At 32.1% G+C, this 25,365-nt stretch overlaps 1 protein-coding gene across 1 annotated transcript in view; it reads left to right on the forward strand.

Moving 5' to 3' along the window:
- The window catches only part of LOC106636691 (uncharacterized), an 85,974-nt gene extending 64,143 nt beyond the window's left edge, over positions 1-21,831 (forward strand). The window contains exons 40-49 of the mRNA XM_023391068.2: positions 78-1,187; positions 11,857-12,019; positions 15,807-16,178; positions 17,132-17,429; positions 17,681-17,822; positions 17,938-18,137; positions 18,215-18,367; positions 18,539-18,662; positions 19,388-20,402; positions 20,855-21,831. Coding sequence (XP_023246836.2) covers positions 78-1,187; positions 11,857-12,019; positions 15,807-16,178; positions 17,132-17,429; positions 17,681-17,822; positions 17,938-18,137; positions 18,215-18,367; positions 18,539-18,662; positions 19,388-20,402; positions 20,855-21,153 — 3,876 coding nt within the window. The 3' untranslated portion in view covers positions 21,154-21,831. The remainder of the gene's footprint in view (positions 1-77; positions 1,188-11,856; positions 12,020-15,806; positions 16,179-17,131; positions 17,430-17,680; positions 17,823-17,937; positions 18,138-18,214; positions 18,368-18,538; positions 18,663-19,387; positions 20,403-20,854) is intronic.
- Positions 21,832-25,365: the final 3,534 nt, after the last annotated feature.

Consider the following 25,365-nt stretch of genomic DNA (forward strand, 5'->3'; position numbering starts at 1 on the left):
GTTATTAATTTAATGAAAAACTTCCTACATGAAAAAAAAAAAAAAAAAAAAAAAAAAAAAAAACTGTTACATTACAGATTGAACGAGACGGCATGACGAGTATTCTGAGGATACCATCGGTAAGCCAGCGCGATTGCGGCGAAGTTCGTTGCATAGTCTCGATATCCCGAGGCCCGTCCATCAGTTCGAGTGCGCAGTTGCGTCTGAAGCCATCCTCACCGTCCAAACTTCGCGAAAGTTTCTTGAAAAATCTCGAGCCAAGATCCCGAAGTCTATCCAGAATAAAGGATGAAGGTAGCCAAAAAACAAACAGCTCGACGTCGAGTTTGCGGATTGACGGTAACAAGGAAAATGGAAAGAAGCGAGCGTCCAGCTTTACGCGTTTAACTTCGAGAACGCGAGAATCATCGATGGAAAGTGTTCGCGAAAAATCCCCATTGGTTAAACAGTTACCCAATGGTCTTTTAAGCGGCAGATCCTTTAGAAAGACAGTAAAGACAGATCAGACTCATCCTAAGGGTAATAAGGCGAGACAAGAAAATAAATCGAAATTCATTGACACGAAACCTATGAAAACCACTACGGAACCCATCAAAAAAGTTCACGTGAATATCAGGCCTGCTGATCGAGTGTCTGTACCAGAAATGGAGGTAGATGAGATTGACGAGAGCATTATCGATATTCTCGCGAAAGAGAACATAATCGTGCCGATCGAATCTAATCCCAGCAACGAAGAGGAAGAGGTTGTTATGGAGACTAACGAAAACAACTCCTCAAAAACAGCTCATCCTGTCAGAAAATCTAGTAGAGAACAAATTGTCTTGATCAATCGGATCTCAAGCACTAAGAACTCGCGATGTAGTCCAGACTTCGATTTAATCGATACGAAACATCACAATAACAATAACAACTTGAACAACAATAACAACAACAATAAACGAGTAGAAAAGTACAAACAGAGATCAGTGAAAGAGAACAGAACGCCACTGCTGAGATCCTACGATCGAAAACTAGAGAAACACATCGTGTCGGAGCCAAAGAAGAAGGTACTGACTGGTGGTCTCAACGAAGTGCCAGCTATGGTGATAAGACCACCTGATGACGTAGTCGCATTGAGAGGATCGACGATAGAATTAATGACCATTTACCAAGGCTATCCAGAGCCATATGTCAAATGGATGCGGGCGGTAAGTTTGTTTTCCGATGATTATCTTAAGTTGGGTTTAACCTTCGTCTTATCCACTTTGCCCCAGCATTTCGTGTAGTATGGTTTGTTGTTGAGGTCAAAATGTTACTTTTGCATGATAAATTCGTAAAATGTATTATTGATATCCAATATCCGATAAAAAAGGTTTCATTAATAGAGTTGACATAATTCGATAAAAAAAATAACAAATATAGTTAATAAATATATGTATACGTATATGTATCAGTGAAGCGTAAAATTATCATCATAAAAGTAATGATGACAATATTCATTTTAAACGATGATGCTAAAAAAACATTTTTTTTTTAGTATAAATTTTTTAGAAGTATCATATTTCAGTAAAAGTATTTTTTTAACCATGAATTTTATGTACTGTGATATCGATTTGACGTGAGCAACCAATGAGTAATATCATCAAACAGTTGCACTTCATGACTATAATTACTTATCGTCCTTTTAAACAGTTGAATAATAACCTTACTTCAGTCTATAAAATAAAATAGTTTTTATAACTATTTTGTTTTCAAGAAAGACTTGGAGCATGGGAGCATAACTTGACCATGTCTTTTTTTCCCGCACATCAAACACTAAAGATTTAAATACAAGTACGACTTAAAAATTCGTAATAATATTTATCAAACAATCTGAAAGTAATTACAGTGACAGGTTGAAAATATCTAGATTCCAATATGGTACCACAGGTAAAAACAGTGTTATTTCGAGATTTAAATACCAGAACAGAGATGCACGAGTTACAGAGAAATTACTAGAATATGAAATAGTTGTAGTGCACTTTTATATGAGTATGATATAATGACCGGCGTAAGTGGTAAACAAAAATACAATTGGTTAAGCAAAAAATTTTTACTTTCGCTTCTAATTTTGTCTTAATTTAAAGTTAGACGTACTCGTACAAAGATATACTTGTTGATAGAGACACTATGTCAAGGTTATAAAAATATAAGTTAGCAAGTTAAAACAACAAAACCCTGAATAGAAACTTTAAACAAACTGTAGTTGGTACTGAAGGCATGCGACAGGATACACATAAAATCTGAAATATATGTACAAAAAATGTAGAGAAATTAGTACTCTAACGTATACACACAAAGTTAGTGATCTAGAAATGAAAGTACTAATAAAGAAACAAATACATAAAAATGAAAGGGATAAACTGAGACAATAATAAATAAAGACAGAAATCTAGAAATAAAAATAATTAATTTTTAGAGATAAGATGAAAACAGGCCATCGATAGTAGCACAAAGACAAAGAGCATCGTAGGCATAAATCCTATATCTGTGCTGTTGTATATTTAAAAAATTTTATTATTAAAAGCTATTATTGAGGACTTCAGTTAGGGGTGCCCATCGCACTCATTTACCATAGATATACGTAAAAATGCTTCAAAATCGCTGAGGGCACCCAAGCCTAAGTTCTTGAACGTACTGAAATATTTATGTTTGTATTTATAATTAGGCGAATTAAAAATAAAAACTTATCACTAGATTTTCAGTCAAAAGTAGTGTAGTACATGTTTTGATTTACAATTATAGAAACACTATTTTCTACAGTTATTTATGATATAAAACCCATTTCTGGAACAGTTTATTCTAGAGGAATAAATAATTTTAAAAAATAAATTAAAGTTATAAATCTGGTATTTTTAACTTTATTTCTTAGAAAATGAATAAATTCTTAAATAATTAACAATTAAGTAATTTTTCTACCACTATACGTATGTACATGTAAGAAATTGTAACAGAAAATTTCACGTATATAATAACTACATTCCAACGCAACTGAAATGAGTGTGTTTACGTAGTGTTTTTAAAAAAATCCCAGTAAGTCACATCGGTCAGAAAAGATCACATGATGAAACCGATAATGATATAAAAAGCAGCTTCCACGCGCTAACGATCAGTTACATAGAGACTGTTCGTTTGTTCATCTCGAGGAGTACAGATTTAAAATTCATTACATAGTGCGTTGGTAAGTTAAATGATCAACTAACTGATTTTTGGAATGTAAAGCTCAAATTTTTAATAAAATTCATAATATTTACAAGAAATTACATAACTTGATAACTCTGAAGGACAAGGTTCTGTGTAATTTGTGCTTAAAATAAATTTATTAGATATCAAATAAAGAGCATTGAATGTTGCACAAAAACTTTTTTTTTTATTTCTTTTTTAGTCCATTAGTAATGCATTACAAATTCAAACAACATTTAAAAAGTACTAGCAATACAAATTTTTCTCATTAAATATATTATTAAATTATAATATAACTAAAATCAATTTAATTTTTATAGATATCCATCATTTGCTCAAAAATGAGATCACAAATGTCATTATTTATTATTGCATTTTTGGCAATAATAATATCAAATGTTACGGCTGACGTACTTCCACAAAATAACTTAATTGTTGGAGAGTTGGGAGATCACGATCAATTGCTTGAGCGAAGAAAAGTGGAAGAGTCATTCTCATTAGGAATAAAAAAAACAATCTCAGAACTGTTCGAAGGCGACAGACAAACAAAAATTACTCACATCCGAGCTCTGGATCAGCATGAAAATGGCCATGGTGCTGTAGCTACAATTAAGAAAGGTGGAATTGGACTGACTTATGTGGAAATTGAGTTTGAAAGCCAACCATTCCGAGGAATTGATTTCATCGTTGAAATTTATGGATCGCGAACATAACAATTGCAGTGCTAAATGAAAAAAAAAATTAAACCTCATCGTTTTTAGCACCAATATCATCTAACTTATTTTACTTATAAGTATCCGTTTTTATTCCTAACATTTTTACTAATTTTAGTGATTTTAAAAATAATAAAATAGAATAACATAATGAAACGAAAATAAAAAACAACCTAGGTTTTTTTTTAGATCCTTATTTTGATTTCTCATATCAAAAATCATGTATATTTATGCTTTAATTAAATTTGAGCAACAAAATTTCGTACTTTATTAAAAAGAACTAGGTCATTTATAAATTCATAGTAAATTTTATGCACAGAATTAAAAATAAACTATTGCATCGACCTTCACTTACCATTAGTCAAGAAAAATAAGAGGAACTATCACGCAGACTGGAAGACCATAGAAATATATATATGGACATTCATTTTGCAACTCTTTATCGTTTCTAGTATTTAAATGAGTGGTCTTGATAAAATTTTCATATCACATTTTATCTCTCGTATGGTAAAATAATTTTCCGGTGTAAGAGGAATAGAATTATTTCTCCATAAAATTCAGTAACAATGTTTCGCTACAAAAAACAAATAAAATCTTGTGTTATCGAAAAAATAGAGATTAGTCATAGGATGTCATCGATTTCCAATGACTCGTTGAAATTCCTTCGCTCCATCGTGTGTTGTCGTGATGCGCTTCAGATTTATCAGTAGTAAGACACGTACATGGCTACATGAGCGTGCAGCTGCAGGGTGTAGAAGTGTGCAAGTGATAAACTCACACTACCGCAATCGCTGTTACTTCATCATCGCGTGGCTGATTAAAATCACGCATTAATCGATTGAACAGCGGAACAAAGGTTTTTTAGCTTGCATATCCCAGTCGGGAAGTCTCGAACAACTTGTGTGATTTTTAATTGATGATTTTACATTTTTTATACTTTTGGAGCCAAAGCTATAGTTATTTACGTATACCTCGTGATGTAATAGATTGAAAAAATCATGGATGTGATATGCTTTTTGGGGATTGACTTTAAAGTATGTCACGTAAAATTATCAAAGTGATTTTTCGTACTCGTTACGCAACAGAACGAACGAAATGAGATCAGTTGCGAAAGCGTAAAAAAATTTTTTATTTATTCTCGAACCAAACAACTCGCGATTTTTCATAGACCTGCTCGCATGAATTTATTTATGCGTGGATAGTAAAAGGTTTCGCAACGGTAGCTAGACCTCATTGTCGTCGTCGACACTGAGCTGCTGCGGCTCCATGAAAGCACCAGCTGTTTGCTCGGATAAAACAGACCACTGTGTGTCGTCGTCGCTAGACATCGGCCTGGTGGCAGCGTTGTTCATGGATGGATTGCACACGTCGTCTGAATGACACGTCGTTTTATCAATGAATTGAAATATATTATTGCCAATTGAAATTGATAATTTTTCAAAGGATACATTTACTTATTTAAGGTTGCTTTATTCAGTTTGTTTTTTTGATATTTCATTTAAATTTATTTATAAAATGTTTATTGATCTCCATTATTGGAGGCACAAGCAATTAAAAACGTACATGCTAGTGTTATTAGTTCATTAAAACTTTTTCTAATGATTATCTCGTTTTTTAAAGTTTTTATATTGTAACAATTTTTTTCGATGTTACAAATTCATTGAATTTACCGTGATAAGTTTAAGCTATCATTGATATACAGTAGCAACTACGGAACCCTATACATTTTTTAAGCATAATTATAACATGACAAACTCTTTCATCCAATTTATATATTGCAGTGGAGTTTGTAATTGCAATGTAAAGTAGAGTTTAAAAACTTTAAATTATTGATTTAGAGTTTGAAAATTTTTTTATTTTTCTTAAATGTAAAAGAATTATAAAGTAGTAAAACATTTAACACTATGGTATGATGTAAAATATTTTTAAAAAACTATTAATTGTTTAGACAACAAATAGTTTGACATGTTAAGCGATTGGTACATCTCTGATTTACAGTTTTAACTTCAAACATTTGGCGGAAAACACATGAGAAAAAGTGGTGATATAAAAATGTAGTACAAATATTTATAAATGTAATTACTCATTATAGATTTCCCAAAAATATCAATATTTGCAACTATGAGATAAAAGTTTGCCAAATGATCACAAACAGTATTTTGATTGAATTAAAAGATTTAAAAAAATTGTCGCTCTTAAAGTAAATTTCATTTTTAATAATATCATAGTGATAGTTTTTAGTGGCTGTGTACAAATTTTGTTACTTTGATTAACTGGTTATATTAATTTCAGTTAAAAAACAAAAAAAATTATGCTCATAGGACATTTCATATTTAGATTTTGCTAACCTTCACCTTGATGAACGAAGTAGACATTATTATTGTACTTTTCCTCCAATACCAGGTAATTAAGTGCAATACACGTCTGAAAGTAGCACTGTCAGTATCTCAATACTCTATTGTATGTAATAATGCCATTCACAAAGAGTATGAAATTATACTCAAATTGCCAGTACTGAAAGTCATGAATGAAAAGTTGTAAAAAAAATTAGAGATAACCCTTATTTACTTATCACTTACAGCTTTAACTGAAAATTTAATTAATTTGAGTTGTTTATGCAGTAAACATTTGTACCAGGTTTTAAAAACCAAAAATTTTGTAGCAAGGTATTGTTTATTTATGCTACAAAAGAATGTGTATAGAATTTGTACTTTTAATATTTAGTACAAAAGGTTTTAAAAACAATTTAATAAATAAGCAGTGTACTGTAACAAGTATATTAATCTGCGTTTTTATATATTTTTTTTTTTGTAACAAACACTTTTATTTTTTTAACACGTTTATTAATGAATTATCAGACATTTCATTGCTTTATTGACTGTAGTAGTTTCTAATTGGAACTACACTAGCGCAGTGATATAAGTCACTTGGCATCACACATAATCGAAATAATAGGCAGTTGACAACTAACGCCCTCTGAAAATAACTAAAATCGATCTCTTTGGAGAACATCGTAGATCGGATCAATAATTTTTTCATATAAGATTTTAATATTTTGTAATCAAAAATTAATTTTCTTCAACTAGTAAATTTTCCTTTCAGATACCACACTTCTCTTGCAAAATAAAAATGAGAAACAGCGGTGGAAAAAATACTTTTATTATTCTAAAAGAGATCAAGTTAGCGTATCTAAAGGTGAATTGACTCAAACAAAAAATTTTTTGGAACCACGATCGCTGGGGTCATTTGTCTTATCATCATAGCAATTATTGTATACTTGTGTAACAGATAAAATTCAATTTTATCAACAATTAGAAGTGCATCTGTTTCATCCGGCAACGCCATACGCAACCGGTTCAATAAAACTGCTTACACACTATAGTATACAGTACACGAAGACTCGGGGCACTGGAGTGTTTATGAAAGTATGCGTCAGCCATCAAAAGATCATCGGCTGGATATTAGCGGAGTAGTGGGCCTTGTCTCTCTCTCTCTTTTTTTTTTTTTTTTTTTTTTTCACTGTGGACTTCTTGAACGTTTCCACCGGCGTGAAGCCGCTCGAGCATGTATATACGTGCGCCTCATCAGAGCGCGTGCCTTTTAGTATTTCGGCGTCACTCGAGACGTGCATGCACGCCTTCGCTCTCTATCCATCTCCGTGTAATTTGAGGAAGGTGTAGCTATTTTTATGTAAGTAGTAGGTACTTGCATATATTTTAATTATACATTACTCTCATGAGGTGGGTGATAAGCTGTGGCGCTACTGTTGCTGTTTCTGCTTCTCTTGTCGTGCTGATAATCTTGTGATAAGAAAGTGCAGGTTTTTTACTACCGGCTGTTTAAAGCTATCGAGGGAGATAATTCTGTTATATTATTGTGCTCGCAAAAAAAAGTCAGTGATCCCGGAATTTTGAAAACTGTGACATTGAATTCCTTGTTGATTTCGTGATCAAGAAGTGTTTGAGGTATTTATATGGGGTTAATAGGCACTTGAATGTTTTTTTTTCTCAGTATAGTTTATTATTGTTTTGTAAAATCAACTAAGATTTGTCAAAATATGTCTTTTGCATAGATACAGATAATATTTTAGTTGTTCTTAAATAAAACATATGAGTTGAAAAAAGTGTAACTCATAAATTAGAAATGACGTAAAAATAGTATCACCAACAGGCTGTACAAATAGTCAGCTGTAATTGTTTGTGTAGTCTTATCAAAACAGACTCCCATTATTGAAAAGCCATAAATTAATATATTATTGTAAAAAAGTTTGGAAACATTTCAGTTCGTCGATTTTCTAAAGAAAGAAATTCTCTGACGTGAATATCCGTATTAGAAGACTGTTAAATTTTTTTTATCAGAATCAATTTAAAAGTACTTTTTAAGTGTTTCATAAATAATTATATGTAATGCCGTGGTGTAAGTAAACCATAACTTTGAATAAAATTAATACTAATTAAACTTCTTATTAACTGTAAAAATAAAGTAGTTTTAAAATAACTTTTTACCAAAAAATATTTAATTACATTTAAAGATAACATTTTTTAGAAAAGTAATAACTTCGTTACATACATATGTTTTTTGTATTTATATGCTTAAAAAACAAACAGTGTAGTTGAAAATACGCATAAAATATTTAAAGAGTAGTACTATCATGTATATGTTTGTGTTTATGTATATGCGTGAGTTAGTTAATGATAAAATTTTACGAGTGTTTGCATGGAGAAAAAGTTTTTATTTTATGCCTGGTCCCTACTCGGAGCTCCTTGGTTTTCGGTGCAGATCCAATAATCATTATTGTAATGTTTATTATTGTGGTGCCAGCTCATATAACTAATTTGCTCATTATTTTAATGTACTATGCTAATTTATTACTACTGATTTTGGAAATTTCCTAAAAAAATCCTTTTAAAATCAAATAAAGTGGATATTTGTGATTACTTAAAGAAGCAAATGATTTAAAAAAATTTTTGTTTGTAAAATATAGTTGTTTTGTTTTTACTTCTTTATTTATTAATTTGCTCATGTATTGAGATTTCACGAAAAATAAAAGAGTATCCAATATTGATTAGTACAGGTACATTGAGGTAGTCATGAAGTAAATATAAAATTTCAATAAGTAATTTCTTTAATCTAGTCCACAATAATTAACTAATTTAATTAATAAAGAAATAAACTTAACAACAGGTGTACAATACTTAGCACTTTTGTAAGTACAACCACATTGAAGAATATTGAAAGTACCAAGAAATTTTATTCTAAACAGTTCTGCATATGATGACATGTGCCTTTACCAATACTAATTATAGTTTTATCTTTGAAACTTTGATAAAAGTACGATGTCAATTAAACTAGGTCTTTTATTATTAATTAAATTAAAAACAAGGAAAGTACAAGAAGTACTACACAATTTATCAGGGTTTTCTGGCTGACTAATTATAAGTTTAGAGCTTACATTGCTTCATAACAATACAATTTAATTCAATCAGTACAATGGGCTCATGATTTTAGAGCTAAGTTAAAAAGTTAAGGCTCTAAAACATTCGTTCGTACGATTTTTTACTTAAAAAACGTGGATGAATGACGAAAAAATTAAAGAATTGTGATCTGTTTGATGATCCAGAGTTATTTGGTCACTACGCCAACTTCGAGAATTTCAATTTTTCTAGTTAAAATATGTCACTTAGCAGAATTAATGGTGACAGGGGTTATATTTTTTATCGTACCACCCACTTATTTTAATTATTGCATTGACTCACAGATACTATAATTTCTTTGTACGAAAATTATCTGAACTTGTCGAAAAAATAGCTGTGCGCTCACACCTGCGACAACAAAAGTGCTACAAGCATGAAAACATAAATATAAATGTTCGCCCAAGTAATTATTGTACAAATATGCTTATCGAAACGGCAGTTGAAACTGAAGCACACGCATCTCGATAAATCATCATCGATTTATCAAAATAACATGGTATGCTGAAGGTTCGACGCAAATGACACTCAAAAGAGCGAAGAGCCTTGAAATGACTTCAAAGACGAAAAAAATAGTAACAATAGCTGTGGTAAATAATCCTGTTATTATTTAGCGTTGCTAGTACGTAACCGCATAGTTTGCACTTGGTTTTGTTAAATCGTAAGAAGTATAGTCGCAGTAGTCGCTTGCGAAAGTGAAAACGTCATCATATTACAAGGAGTCCAGAGATCCACTGAAGCGTGTCATCGAGCTTTGACAATGACATTCATTCAAGTTTCGTATTTCTTATTTTTCTTTTTTTAACCATTGAACGTACTTATTAATTACGAAAATGGTTATTTAAGAAAAATTATGTTTGGAGATGTTTTTTTGAGGATCAAAAAAATTCTCTTCGTTTTTGGTTGCGTGAGTAACCATAAGCAAGCGCTACATATTTTACGGTGCTCTATTGCTTTTAAATTTATTAACGTTCTTTGGATTTATTTATATTTAGAAAATGATTTTCAAAGTTAACAAAATATTATATCAAATGTAGAAAAATAATTTTGATTTCATTGACATGGCATTTACTGATAAATTTTTTTTACATTTTTTGCATAAAAAGAATTTACATTGAACATCAAAAAATAATTTTTCTCAGAAATGTAATAGTACGATATTATGAGAAAAAAAGTAAAATTTTCTCGAAATGTAAAACTTTTTTTGTCGTCTATAGACCAAAAATATAAAGTTTACATTAGAAGTACTAGTTTTTGCAACGCATAGCGTAAAAATTGCAAGTTAAACAGTTTAGAAAGTAGACGGATGAAGATGAGGCACCGATGAATTCCCTAAGATCCCAAAACGACCTTGCCATGTCACTTAAAAAACTAAACGAAAGTTCGCCTCCGTTTACATACGCGTCGAGAGTCGGCTAAAGCTGCTTTTGCAAGCTCACCAAGTGCCGGCCCAGCAATAAAACAGTATAAAAAGACGCGGCCTGGCTACTCGAAGCAGCTGACACTCGATCTTATACTTGTAGCGAGGCGCAAATGGTTTTGGATTACATGGGTTTAAACGAGCCGAGACGCCAAGCACCGTGCTTTCCGAGTCTTTTTTTCTTGCTTGTTTATTGCTCTCTCGTTAAAAGCCCTTGGACAAACTTGGGGGATGAACTGCATGCTTTTTATGGAGAATTCATTGATTTTTAGTTTTTTCTTTGGTTTCAAAAAAATTTATTGAAAAATAGGATACAGAAAAATCAATAGCATCGTATGTACCTAAATTTAATACTAACACTATAGTGATACAGCTTGTTATAAGCTACAGTCCTAAAATTGGAGTAACCTATCTGTCGTAGACTATTTAATTAAGATAAAAAATTTTTAATTTTTTTATTTTTCTAAGGTTTTATTTGTATAAATTATTCTTGCATTATTTTGTAATTAAAATAAACATTTAATTACAAAATAATGCAAGAAAAACTCAATAATTTAGATGTCATAACTAAATTTGATCCTCGAACGACTGCCGTGAGACCAGCTCAAAACTATTCTATAAGTTGGAACCTTTAAAATATCCACAACTCATCACTTATAAAATATTTAATCAAAACATTTATTTGGGTTTTTTTCCCATCTAAAAAAGATTATTTTACTCATGAGTAAAACTTAATAAGCGATACAGTAAAAACAATTTTTTATATTAATATAAAAACAATATTATATACTTAAGAATGCAATTAAATTGTATAAAAATATAAATAAAGTGGATAAATTCCTAATGGATACTTACTTGCATACATCATATTATTAAAATAGGAACAAATACATCTTAAGAGTCGAATAAATATGGTTTTTTCTATATTATCTCAAAAACATTTTTGTTCTCTTGTTATTGCCAAAACCTTTTTTCGTATGACAGAACTATCTTCTAACTGTACAAAAGACGGTGTATCCAAACGAATAAATAACAATGACCGATGTTGCAGGGTCGTGAGCTGGTGCTAGACGAGAGGACACACATCACAAGTGGCGCAGGACTTTCAAGGCTGACTCTCAATGATATCACAGCTGACCAAGCGGGCAAGTATGCTATTGCATTAGAAAACGCCCTCGGAAGTGATTGCCGATTTGTCAGCGTAGCCGTTGAAGGTGAGAAATGTTTGGATTAATTTTTTTTTTTTTTCGTACATTTTGTCATTAAATTCTTATCATTACTAAGTCAACTAATTTTTTTGAGTCTCGTGCTAATTTTTGTAGAGAGAGACCAAAAACCACTTTAAAGTCGAAAAAATGATACGGTAAAAAATAAGCCCACACCTATCCTTGAAAATAATTTAAAATAGCCAGCAAGAACTGCAATAGAAAAGGCAAAATGAGCAGACACTCAACACTTGACGTTAGGTATACCTCTAAGAGTTGAAAAGTAGTAGACAAATGCACGGTCCAGTTCCTCAGAAGGCTCTGATGACACCTCATAAAAGGAAGATTCTTGTGCGTAGTAGTATACAGAGTTAGACAAAAGCTGGAGTCCACAGAAGTGTGTTCGCACATGTTTTCATACATACTTTAATGCTCGATGCGTGTACTCTTGCGCCGTAGATTTTAGTTTGGATTCAGTTTTACTTATTTTCTATTTTATAAATTAAAGACTCAGTGATTAGTGACATTAGCTGTAGTGCATTTGTTGCTAGGCCTTATTTACAATGTACGTTGTAAAGCTGTGCAAAGAGGGCTGGGGTGAGTTGGTTGGCTTATTACTTCAAGATAAAATACACAATTACTTGCGCAGTCACTTTTTCAAAAATTAATTCGATAATCAGTATATTCCTCCATGTACTATATTTGTCGTAATGTATATAATTACCATAATTGTAAGCGTTACCTGAGTTTTTACGCAAGGAAAAAGATATCTAATTAAATAGTACTCCCAATACATTGAGAAGTTTCATCTCGTTCAGGAAATAGTGGCATATCCAAATGATTTCTAGCGAAAGATAAATATACAATTTTTTCCACATTAACCACAGTGATAAAAATTTTGTTGAAAAGTCTTTCCACACTATGAGTTTTAAGTAATATTTTTTATCAAATGCTCGGCTGAATGAATTTGAAGTTTTGATAACCCAAAATGGTTTTTTAATGCGGATTTTGATGTATGAATTGATGTAACAAAGTGTGAAATACTCCGACATTATAACTTGGATTTATTTATTTTAAGTTACTAATAACATTTGCAACAGTAAATAAAAATAACTAAGTTTTTTAAATATATGTGTATTTAAATAATGTTTTAATGAAATGTGGATTTCGCTGAAAATTATAAAACACTTGAAACTCAAGAAAAACTTTTTAAATGCTGAAATAAATATATTACGCGATATAAGAAAGAAAACTAATTTTCAATGAAATGGTGGATATATTCGATGGGATAAAAACAAGAGAAAAACGACTCTTACTCAATGAAACCGTCATATTTATCAACATTTGTACATTTTTTCATTTTTACACCAATATTATCACGTAAGATTTACGATTTTTCTGTAGCAAGAAAATTTATTTGCAATAATCATCAAACTCTACTGATATTTTAAAAAGGTTTTATTATACTTACTATCAATTTTAATTTTACTTCATTATTTTGATGAAAATTAAATCACTTTATATATACTTAGATAACTTTTTAGTTTTAAATATTTTACCTTGTATGCAGAATGTATCTCTTGGTAAAGCTGGATATTAAATATTAATTTTAGTACGCATTTTATTTTTAACTAATAAATACGTTGTTATATTATGAAATATTCGATGTGTTTTTAGGTAAATTTGTTTTTGTACGACATAAAACTTGTGTTAATAAGAATGCAACAAGGCTAAAACGTTTGATTTCATCAATCACATCAAAAGTTCATTCATTACACTTTTTTTTTGCTTATTTCCAATGAAAGAAGCAAATTGAAATCATAATCATCGAATTAATACATCCATACTTTTTCAACGATTTTCTCAATAGGACTTTAATGTATACATAAAAAGTATTTAATATTTTGATGTGATAAAATAAGTTAATTTAATTATCGATGATAGTAAAACCTATTGAGAAATTTATAAAGAAAAAGAAGTTTTCAAAACTATGATTATCTAAATATTGAAAAATTACAGTCATTAATTCAAATTGAAGCTTTTTTTTTATCAATGAAATGATAACTATAAGATTTGTTTCGAATGTAATATCATCACAAAACTATGATTATCTAAATATTGAAAAATTACAGTCATTAATTCAAATTGAAGCTTTTTTTTTTATCAATGAAATAATAACCATAAGATTTGTTTCGAATGTAATATCATCAATTGATTTAGGTGGCTTTTAAAATAAACGTCAAGTAATTTTTTTTTTTTTTTGCATAACCTTGTTAAAAGTTCGTGTTGTCTGTGTTTGTTAAACATTCAGCAATTTTAAATTTTAGAAAACAAAATTTTTATTGTGTGTACGCAAAAAAAACGTAAACGCACTATGGCTAAAAAATAAACTTCCACTGTTAGTATGGCGTTGCTGTACAATCAGTCATTAGTTTATTTCTGACCCAGGTATGTAATAAACTAGTCTCACAACTTCATAAAAATGTTGAGTATAGGTTTTAAAAGTTACCTATTTTTTGTCAAAACAGTTAAAAATTCAATTAACGTATTATTGTGAGTAAAAAATCTATTGAAAGGTTCAGGAATAGGGACACTTACCTCATCTAAGGTTTAACGTTTAACATGGAAACTACCAGTATATGTACAATTACCAGCTTATAGTATTGTAACACTTTTTCACATATTAGTAACATTTTAAATTTAATTTAAATTATCTTAAATACCTAATTACCTATTGGCAAATCAGTACTAGTTTCATAACCAAACTAGACCTTACAGGATTGAAAACTCGCTGAAAAATTGCAGATATTTGAGAAATCGTACAAGCTATCCACGCAATACATTGTTTTAAAAAGTTTATTTCATCTCAGAAAACCATGAGGTATCGTAAAGTAGATATTTAAATGATAAAACACATATATTTTACATTATAGTTTAACATTTTCAACAATTTAATTGAACAATATTTTTAATAGTGATCAATAAACTTAAAATCCTTGTAAAAGAAAATCCATAAGAATTATCAAAGCTACAACGTGGATATAAAAATGATACTTTAAGTGTAGTATGTGCAAGTGAAAGAATAGCAAGTGTCGATACTTTCATGAATATTTTTAAAACTGCACATCTTAGAAAGCGAGTTTCTTATTTCCAAATGTTATTTTAACACATTTCTAAAGCGTTATTATAATAGATGTATACACAAAAGGTTTTAATACTTAATTGCTGAAAAAACCAGTACTAAGATTAGTTTATCTATGATATAATTTACATGCTTGAGTTCCATCGTCTTATTTAGTTTTTCTGTAAAACGGTATTAAATTTTGAGTGTATGTACATAAACATTAATAGTTTTAAAATACCGTTGAATTTTCCTGATTATTTATCTGACCACAAATGTATTGCAGCATTTTTCTTAGATGATAGGGAATTGATCGGAATTGATTGAATGTCCCTAAATAAGAAAGTAAAAAGTGCCAAAATGTCAAGTACTCTCCAAGCAATCGTATAGAAAAGAAGCCGATCGGTTTGATGATTGTAAATTAATGAGTGCTCGATAACTTGTTTGAGCATATCTGGGGAATTTTTAAACATAACAATCCTTAGCACAACAAGAAATGTGTTGATCTACCTCCACTTGTTAAATTAAGCTCCTTTTTTTTTTTTTCTTACACGATAGAAGTTCCGTTTTCACCGATTCGAGCTATCAAAATCAGCATACACGTTACGAAAAAAAAAAAATCTTTTTTACATATTCCCCGATCAAATAAAAATTGGATATTAATTTGCGTGACAGGACCACCAGAGCCACCCTGCGATCCGCCAATCGTGAGTCCAGTGCGCCACGAGACAGACGAGTACGGAGCGAACGTGACTTGGTGCTCGCCAGCCTACGACGGCGGCTGCGCCTTGACGGGTTACACGGTCGAATATCGTCGTATAGGCGAGCTCAGTTGGCGCGTTGTTGCCGAGAATTGCTACAGCCTCGGCCACGAGGTTTGGGGTCTGCGAGCCGGGGCGACTTATCTGTTTCGAGTTCGGGCTGTGAACGTGCACGGTCCCGGTGAGCCCAGTCCTGAATCCAGGCCTTTCAAGTTGCCGTTCATCGACATGGATGATGCCGTGAACAAGCTGAAGGTCGAAGAGGATCTTGCAATCATGGAGGACGGTGAGAGATTGAGTTTTGGGTGTAATTTAATTTAAAAAAACAAATAACGATTATTTGGTTCAACTGACTACAATAATTGTAGGTCATCAAAATTTTTATTATTTGTTGTTCAAATGTTTTAATTCATTCATTCGACTTGCCGACGTTTAGTTTACGTTCCGGTGACTACGTTATGACACATTTCATGCGGAACTATAAAAATGATATACCGGGCACATAATAATAATAATAATAATAATAATGATAATAATGATAGTAATAATAATAATAATACTTATATAAAAATGCATAATGTATTAATACTTATAAATCCCTATAAAAAATATCAATGCTAAATCAACGCTGAAATCAGCCGAGAATTACATCGTTGATTCTATGTTGATTCCATGTTGAATCAATGCTGATTTAGCATTCAATCAACGTTGATTTATTTTAAACTTGAAAGTATTTAAGTTATAAGTTTGAAAAATATTTATTTGACTTGCAAATGCAATGTCGTATGTCGACTTAAATCAACGCTGATTCCATGCTGAATCAACGTATATTCAAGATTGGATTAACGCAGAATCAACGATGTAATTTACGACTGATTTTAGCATTGATATTTTTCGTAGGTTTACAATATGATAACGTACATTATGAACGTTTAAGAAATTCTTATGTTTGGACAACAAATGTCGTAAATACCTATCACTAAAACACTTTGACACTCGCTCGTGTCAAATATCGGCTTGATATTGGAATGAAGGATATACTTACGTCAATAAATTAGAGACTAGTAAAGGTGGGATTATAAGGAGCTTGAACTTCACCAACATGAAAACTAAAGAGTTAAAACACAACTTACTATTGCATCGTGTTAATGCTTATGCACTATTTTATTAATATATCTTATAAATAATTAGTTATGTTTCTAGACACAAAAAGTTTTATTTTTCTCTATCATTTTTCAGAAAATGATGATCCCGATGCAATGAAAAAAATAGTAGTTTCAGAGGAGAGACACCTCTTTCAGGAACGTTACTCGCTGCACGAGGAATTGGGTAAGGGTCGCTACGGTGTTGTGAGGAGAGTCATTGAAAATCAATCCAAAAAGCCATATGCCGCGAAGTTCGTGCGAACTATAAAAAGTTCTGATCGCCAACTAGTTCGCGAAGAAATGAAGATCATGAACATGCTGAGGCATCCGAAACTACTTCGATTGACCGCAGCCTTTGAAAGTCCGAAGGAGATCGTTATGATCACGGAATAGTAAGTTTTTTGTCGGTAGATACTTGCCCTCGTCCGATACTTGAGACATTAATACTTTGATTTCATTCGATACAATAATAAAGGACTCAAGTATCAAAATTAGCAATTGACATTGGCTCAAATACATACCATTATATCGTATAGTCACCTGAACTTTTTCTCTTTATTTATTTCCGAGGAAAAAATGACCTGCTGGTAGTCGAAATCTATAACTAATTATTATAATGAGTGATTAATTATTATTTATTTAGCATATCTGGCGGTGAGCTCTTTGAAAGAGTCGTGGCGGACGATTTTACATTAACGGAGAAGGACAGCATTCTCTTTATGAGGCAAATCTGCGAGGGCGTTAAATACATGCATGAGAACAACGTCGTTCACTTGGACTTGAAGGTATTATTTACAGCTGTTAAATATGTTCTGCATTAATTTTTATTTTATGATCTTTCATGAAATTTTGACTTTTTATTTCAAGTGACATAAATAAACGTATTGTTTTTTTTTCCAGCCGGAAAATATTTTGTGCCACACAAGGACGTCCCATCGAATTAAGCTTATCGATTTTGGCCTGGCACAGATACTCACTCCAAAAAAGCCAACGAGAGTGCTTTTTGGAACTCCTGAATTCATTCCTCCAGAAATCATCAATTACGAGCCAATCAGCACAGAGTCAGACATGTGGAGCGTCGGTGTTATTTGTTACGTTCTGTGAGTACGGTGTCTTTATTTTGTTTGTAAAATATGGACGTGTGCACAAAGTAATTTCGGTTTTTTTTTTTATTAAGGCTGACCGGGTTATCACCGTTTATGGGCTCCAATGATGCCGAAACTTTCTCGAACATAGTACGGGCAGACTACGACTTTGAGGACGAATCTTTTGATGCTATTTCGCCAGATGCTAAGGATTTCATCAGCAACTTGCTTCAAAAGAAAAAAGAGTAAGCTAACACACCAATTTCGTTTCATATTGCTAAAATGTAGTAATTAAAAAATGTGTTTTAAATTTTTTTTTGCAATTCTTCTTTTCATTATGGTACATACTCGTTTTATTTTGCTGCCACATAGAGTATAATGCCAATTAAGGTAATTACTTTCTCGTAACTTTGTAGACTGAGAATGTCCGCTAAACAATGCCTTAGTCACTCCTGGTTGGCACAACACATGGAAAACATGAGTCGAGTGGTTCTACCCAAGGATAAACTCAAGACTTTCGTTGTTAGAAGAAAGTGGCAGGTTCGTACACTGGTGACATCATTTTGTTTTTTAAGTGCTAAATTTTTAGATTTTGTTGATATTGAGTTTTTTTCCCACTGTGCGTTTAGTAACAAGCATGAATGCAAGAAATGTTACAGAAATATTATATTGTATTAATGAAATTTCAAAATTCAACAAACTGTTTTAAGATCTAAACGATGACAAAAAAATGCTAATTTTAGAAGAATTCATTGATCAAGATCAATAATTACATACGTGTTCTTTATACTGAGCAGTTGATCGTGTCAGGGTCAGGTAATATAATAAAAAATGGTCTGTTTTTGTTTTGCAAATTACGTCTAACATTCGTAGACCTTTTTAGGCTAATGACAATAGAACACCACATTATGACTGGGAATGTCACTGTTACGTTGCAATACAGAAACAAATAGTTTTTTATTGTCCTACCTAGCTATGAAACGATCAACTGCACAATATGAAGACGTCATTCTTTGAGGGCAAAAAACAATTATTATACCAGCTGTACTGTATTTAAAAATTTTTCTAATAATATTGACGATAGTAATTTACTCTCTGACTTTATTCATAGTTCTGTAATATTTTTGGAACATTTGTGTTTATATAAAATTGAATTATTTTAATGTCTGATTTTGAAAAAAATTTGCATGACATGAGCTTCAACTAATCCTAACACTGCGTGTGTATGTATGTGTGGTCGTGTGGCTTTTTGTTAACTGCTCTAGAAAACGGGCAACGCACTTCGCGCTCTTGGACGTTTGGTAATGCTATCGGCAAACCGACGTGACTCCTCTGTATCATCCACGACGACGCGCCAATTGAGCCACATGTCCAGTAACGAATCCATGGAATCCGAGACTGACGATGACAGTTTTGGTAAAGGGGGACATCGTCCACTGGGACGTTCTGCCTCTGATGGAGTGGTTATTATGAAACTTAGTAAACGCAAAAATTCCGTCACGGACTCCAAATACAAGCACGAGGTTGAAGACTTTGAGGAAGAAGAAAATGGAATTGAAGGTGATTTTGTATCATCCAGCAAGGAGTTGGCTCATAAAGAACCGGAAAAAGACATTTGTGAGATTAGTTTGGAAAAAGATGTTCGAAATAATTTTGAATTTCTGGCTGAAAATAGGACGAATAGTTCTTGTGAAGGAGAAATTGAAAAAGAACCAGATGAGGAACTCAATTCTTCGGTTGAAGTGACGGGAACAATGAATCTACCAGATATGGATGGTATTTCGTATAATAAAAATGGAGATACGTCGAATACTGAAATAAAATTGAAAGAAAAGTATAGAGAAGTAACGGAGCAAGACGAAGAGTTGGAAAAAAACGAATCTTCAAACGTAGATGATAAGGACAAAGAGAAAAATAACCTTCTTGATTTATCTGGAGACAAAAAGGCTTACGATGCTAACAATATAGATAATAACTCACAAACGAAGGAAACTGAAAAAATCAATTTCTCGCACTCTAACAGAATTCGGGATGTAAGAAACTCTTCTTTGGATTCAGATATCAATTGTAACAGTGCAACTACATTTGTATCTGCAACTTCTTCCATGTTTGAAGGGATTAATCAAACAAAATCACCAAAAATTGTTAAGGCAGATTTTAAGAAATCTAACAGTCAGGAAACAACTAAAGACAAGTCGATCTTTCAAGTTAACAAAGATTCTGATGTTGGTCGTGAACAGTCTAGACGTAATGTTCACAGGCTCAATTCGCAGTTTGAAGGTTTGTTGAGTTTTTGGTGGACTTTGATTTTACTTTAACCATTACATTATCATTGTTACTTTGTTGTTTTGTTTTTTCTTTTTTTTAATTTGCATTGTTTTATTGAATGATATCATTAACGTTATGTGCATGAAAACATTTCTTTTCATTACATTATTTTTCTTAGAAATTCAGAAAATGTCCGTAAAATTTTTTAAACTATAAACCACAATTAAATTTGATAAAAAATATGGTGAAAATCCCTTAAAGTTGAACATTAAACAAAAGCGATTGTTTTCTAACAAATACTGCAGTACTATATACATAATTCTCACATTGTTAGTACAAAGTAACGTTATTTGACGTACTTTTGATTAAAAAGATTAACTACAATTTATATAAAGATTAACTAAAATTGACACATTTTTGCCGTCAAAGTGAACAAAATTTTTACAATTTTTTATCCCTATTAGCCAAATCGGGTGAGACCTCGAGGTTAGACGGATCGCCGAGCCGAAGTCGTCCGTTCCTACAAACCGGCACCGTCAGCCGGACGGCCAAGCTGTTTGAGAAGTTGGAAATAGAATCCAGCAATGGTAGTAACAAACACCACCATCAGCATAACCCCAATAAATCACATCACGGTAACGGCAACGACAATGCCTCGCAAGTGGCCAAGAATGTGACTAGCGTGGCGCCAAGTGACAAAGAGCGAATCCAAAAAACTTTTGATTACTGGAAAAAGGAGGGAGAGTCGGTGGTCGCAAAATAAGGATGAAACAAAGAAGACGAGCAGCTTTCTGAAAATCATCCCTTTTACAAATTGTCTCGCCACGACGACCCGCGTTAGTTGAGGGTGTGCTTTTCATTGCTTTTTCTTTCTTTCTTTCGTGAGACAGAGATCAAAAGCACATCGCTATCGAGTATTTAACTAAAGGGGTCATTTTTTCTTTTCTGTTTTTTATAATTGTTTTAGGTAACGAGATGATTATTTGACTGCGAATACGTACATCATCGATTTTCAATGCAATCATATATAAAAAACTGTAAATCTTAAAATGCTAAGCATGTAATTACACTAAGAGCATTAATGGACTTGGCCTTACTTAAGATTCTATCAAGAATACATACACGAATATAATATAAAATAATTCTTAATGTTTGAGAGAAGACATTTCTTTTCTTTAGCTTTGTTTCCTTTATTTTTTTCCTTTCCTTTTTTTTATAGCTGATCTGTACCATAAGTACTTTTGTCTTTTTTTTTTTTTTTTTTTTTTTTATTTGTAACCTTATACGAACATGTGCAAGTATCACAAACTCTTTGATAGCGACGTCGTGTGGCACAGTACATAATTTTTTTTTTGTTTTTATTCGAGAACGCATGTATTTCTTTTCGAAAGTGAAAATACTTCACTCGGATGTACCATGTAATGACTTTATTTTATTTGAATAAATCAGATGTATGTAATTAATCTTCCACGGATTTTATTCTTTTTGGTCGAAAATGTTTGTTGTCCAATAAAAAATGCAACTATGATAAACCACAAAAAATGAATCAGAAAAATCTAGAAAGAACGAAACGAAATAGTGTCTTTATTATCGTAAAACATTAATGTGATCATCAATTAAACGTCAGACATACCCGACTGGACTTCCATACACATTTTTATGAGAACCACAAATAGGAGGAACCGTAAGTAATTCCACGAGTGTTGTTATCACTGAAATCATTTCCAGTAGTGTTAGCCAAAAAATTACTTTGCCACCTCTCTAATTCAGCTTTCAATGAAAATAATGCTGTCAACGTATACTTTTGTCCTCAACCAACGTTAACTGCTTTCATTTTACAATAAAATTAGAAGAATATTAAGTTTATATAATTGTAAATTTTGAACCATTACAATTCATATAACATCATTAGTTTAACGTAGAATCAATTTACTTTCATTTCGAGAAATTTTATCATCAAAGCTTTTTTGTTTCTTTTGCACTTTCTTAGGGCTGGATTTTAGAAAAACAAACATTTGTTCTGGAATATCCAATTAACTCGTCCCAAAGTACTAATTAAACATTACAAAATTTGCATCCTCGTTATAGGCGTCAGCTTCTAACAGATCCAAAAGCAAAAAGTCTTACGCCATCGTGGAATCCTAGCACTACCTTGTCCTCCTCTGTCCTTACAAAAAAAACTCTGTTTACGTACTTAACAACTTTCAACCCATTTGCAAAACTTAAATTCTGTACGCGCTCGTAAGTACCTGCGTCCACCCAAGAGCGAATACAGTCGAAGGAGCGAGACGGACTTTTTTTTCTTCGTCTTCCCGTTGGCTCGCTCACTCTCTTCTCTCATCCACTCTTGTACCACACGTGGGATTTGGTCACCATCGGTCACTGACCTACACTCTTTGCATCCATCTGCTACAGCTACAGCAGCTGATGAGCTGCTACGCGTTCACCTGTTCGCTAGAGTCCCCGTTATCGGCTTATCAGGTTCTTTCATCTTTGGTTTTTTATACTTTTGGAACAAAATTATTTTCAGGGATTCAGGTTCAGTATATTGGTTGTGATACTTAAGGTGGGTACTGTACGAAATTACGTTACAGACGTAGACCACACTCTCCACTTTGTTCTAATTCTTAATCTTGGTTTTTTTTTTTTTTTTTTTTTTTTTTTATTTAAAATCGAAGACCTATGTTTAAAGATTAATAAAAATGTTATGAAGTTTCAGCATTACTTGAAGGACTGCATTAACATTGAAATTTGTACTCTTATAATTTTAAAACAAAAAATATCCTAATAGACCTCTTAAACATGTGTGGTTTGACTACTATACTTTCAAACTTTGTCCGAAAATTTAAGAGTGACGAGTTTGAATAAAAGATTTTTAAAGAGAAAGACATAAACATGTATTGATTCAATTTAGCTACATTATTCCTTAAAAACTTAAGTCACGAGTCATATTTGTTAGTATATCCTAATTTCCTCGCGGGTCTAATGGTAAATAAAAAACTTAGGTGTTGAAATTTTTGAAAAATTAAATTCAAATTGAAGAAATAAAAATTAAAAAACACAAGTATTTCCGTCTTACATAGTCCAAGCTAGAAATCATTTTTTGATAGAAAAGCATACTCAGGAATTTTATGTACAATCCTGTACGCTTTCGTTTATCATCTCCTCATTCTCCGATTTCAACCTCCCACATGGTCCAAATAACATTATTACATTTGTGTAGAGAAGAAAATCTGTGTGAAAAAACATTACTTAACTGGGCTTGTACACCAAAGATGAACTAGCATACTTTCTTCAATCACATCATGTTATGTGTAAAAAATACCTAATTAATACTACACATTCAGTGTTATAATCTATGATTCAATCAATAAATTTTGAAAACGTTCATAATGGAGATATTATTTTTCTGTCCTATTTTAAGAGATGGTTATGTGATTGAGAAAAAACTTGAATTTAATTGTAATTGGAAATGTGTTGTTTGAGAGAATGTTATAGTAGCATAAATAGACAGTCCAGAAAATCGAAAAGAACAAATATTCCGGAATATTCTGATAATTCCTAATTTTTTACTCGATTAATGCGGACTGTTACTTAAATAAATAACAAATACTCGATACTTGACATCAATGTCGAAGTCAAAAACTTGAGAAAAATAAATATTTGTTGGAAAAAAAAATTCTAAACCAATGCTCGTTTCAATGTTTGCTTGCAACTCTACAAACTCGATAGTCTATACTAAAAGACTACAGCTTGATGGCTTTGAGCACCAAGTCAAGCAAGTCACGCTCGCTACAAAGATATGGAAGGAGAGAAAGCACGCAGATTTTATCCACACACGGCTAAGGTGTGTCTCTATTCGATCACACGTGTCTATTCGCTGGTCCTTGGGCCCACAAAGTGTAAGAACACCAGAGGAGCCGGATGGGCACGACGGGTGACATCACAGAAAATTTTTGACTAAACGTGAGAGTGAATGGGAGAGAGAGAGAGAGAGAGAGGAATGTTTCGTGAATGAAATATGCTGTCATAGATCGTGCGATCATAACGATAACCATGTTTTGATGATTACATCGTGAGTTGTTGAAATAGTTTTTTCTTCTTCTTAATAATTACACATTTCAAGTACATCATGATGGTTTCATTAACGTTGATGGAAGGTGATATTTTATTTACTTACCACATAAGTTGAGAAATTTATTTCAGGTCTATCGAGCTCTGCATAGCACCAACTTCAACGACGTAAGAATGTTATGTATATTCTGTTTGGTAAGACACCTAATGCAATTAAATTTTCCGTAAATGAACGAGTTTTACTATGTATACTTGAAAGCGTAAATCTCAAGTATCCATGGATATTTCAGAGTCAATTGCACCAATTTATCACAGTTTATCCATGTGGATTAATCAGTTTTATGTCTCTATCGTAATAATCATGCAGTTAGACATAATTCAAGGCATACACTTTGATAAAAACAATCTCTAGACAGTAACCATCAAATTTAGTGATTCGTGAACTTGAAAAGTGAGAAAAAAAAGAAAAAAACAAATTTATCATGATTTTTCCACGAGTGAAGGAAAAAAAGAAAAGAAAAAAATTTCGAAAAAGAGAAACTTTCAGATGTACCATAACTCTCTTATGCACGAAACTTGACCGATAAAAAGAGACAGAGAAAAAGACATCAGTAGCAGCATCCACCGCCACTGCGTATACAAGCCTCACGAATAAAACATGAAAAAAAAAGAGACAGACTGGGAGAAAAAGAAGAAAAACAGGTTGCGGCACTGGCAGAAGAAAACGGGAAAGAGAGAGAAAACGAGCGAAAGACGATATATACAAGTACCCGCGTGCTCGAACGAAGGATGGAAAAAAATGAGCCCGGAGAAAAGGATGCGAGACAAGGACGTGGATATATTATGATAGGAAGGAAGGGCCGTACATCTCTTTTTGTTTCTCAGCACGGGCACATGTAAT

Source organism: Copidosoma floridanum, unplaced genomic scaffold (genome assembly GCF_036245765.1).
Source record: "Copidosoma floridanum isolate Cflo_tuat_1 unplaced genomic scaffold, Cflo_Japanese_pri ptg000014l, whole genome shotgun sequence".
Taxonomy (NCBI): Eukaryota; Metazoa; Arthropoda; class Insecta; order Hymenoptera; family Encyrtidae; genus Copidosoma; species Copidosoma floridanum.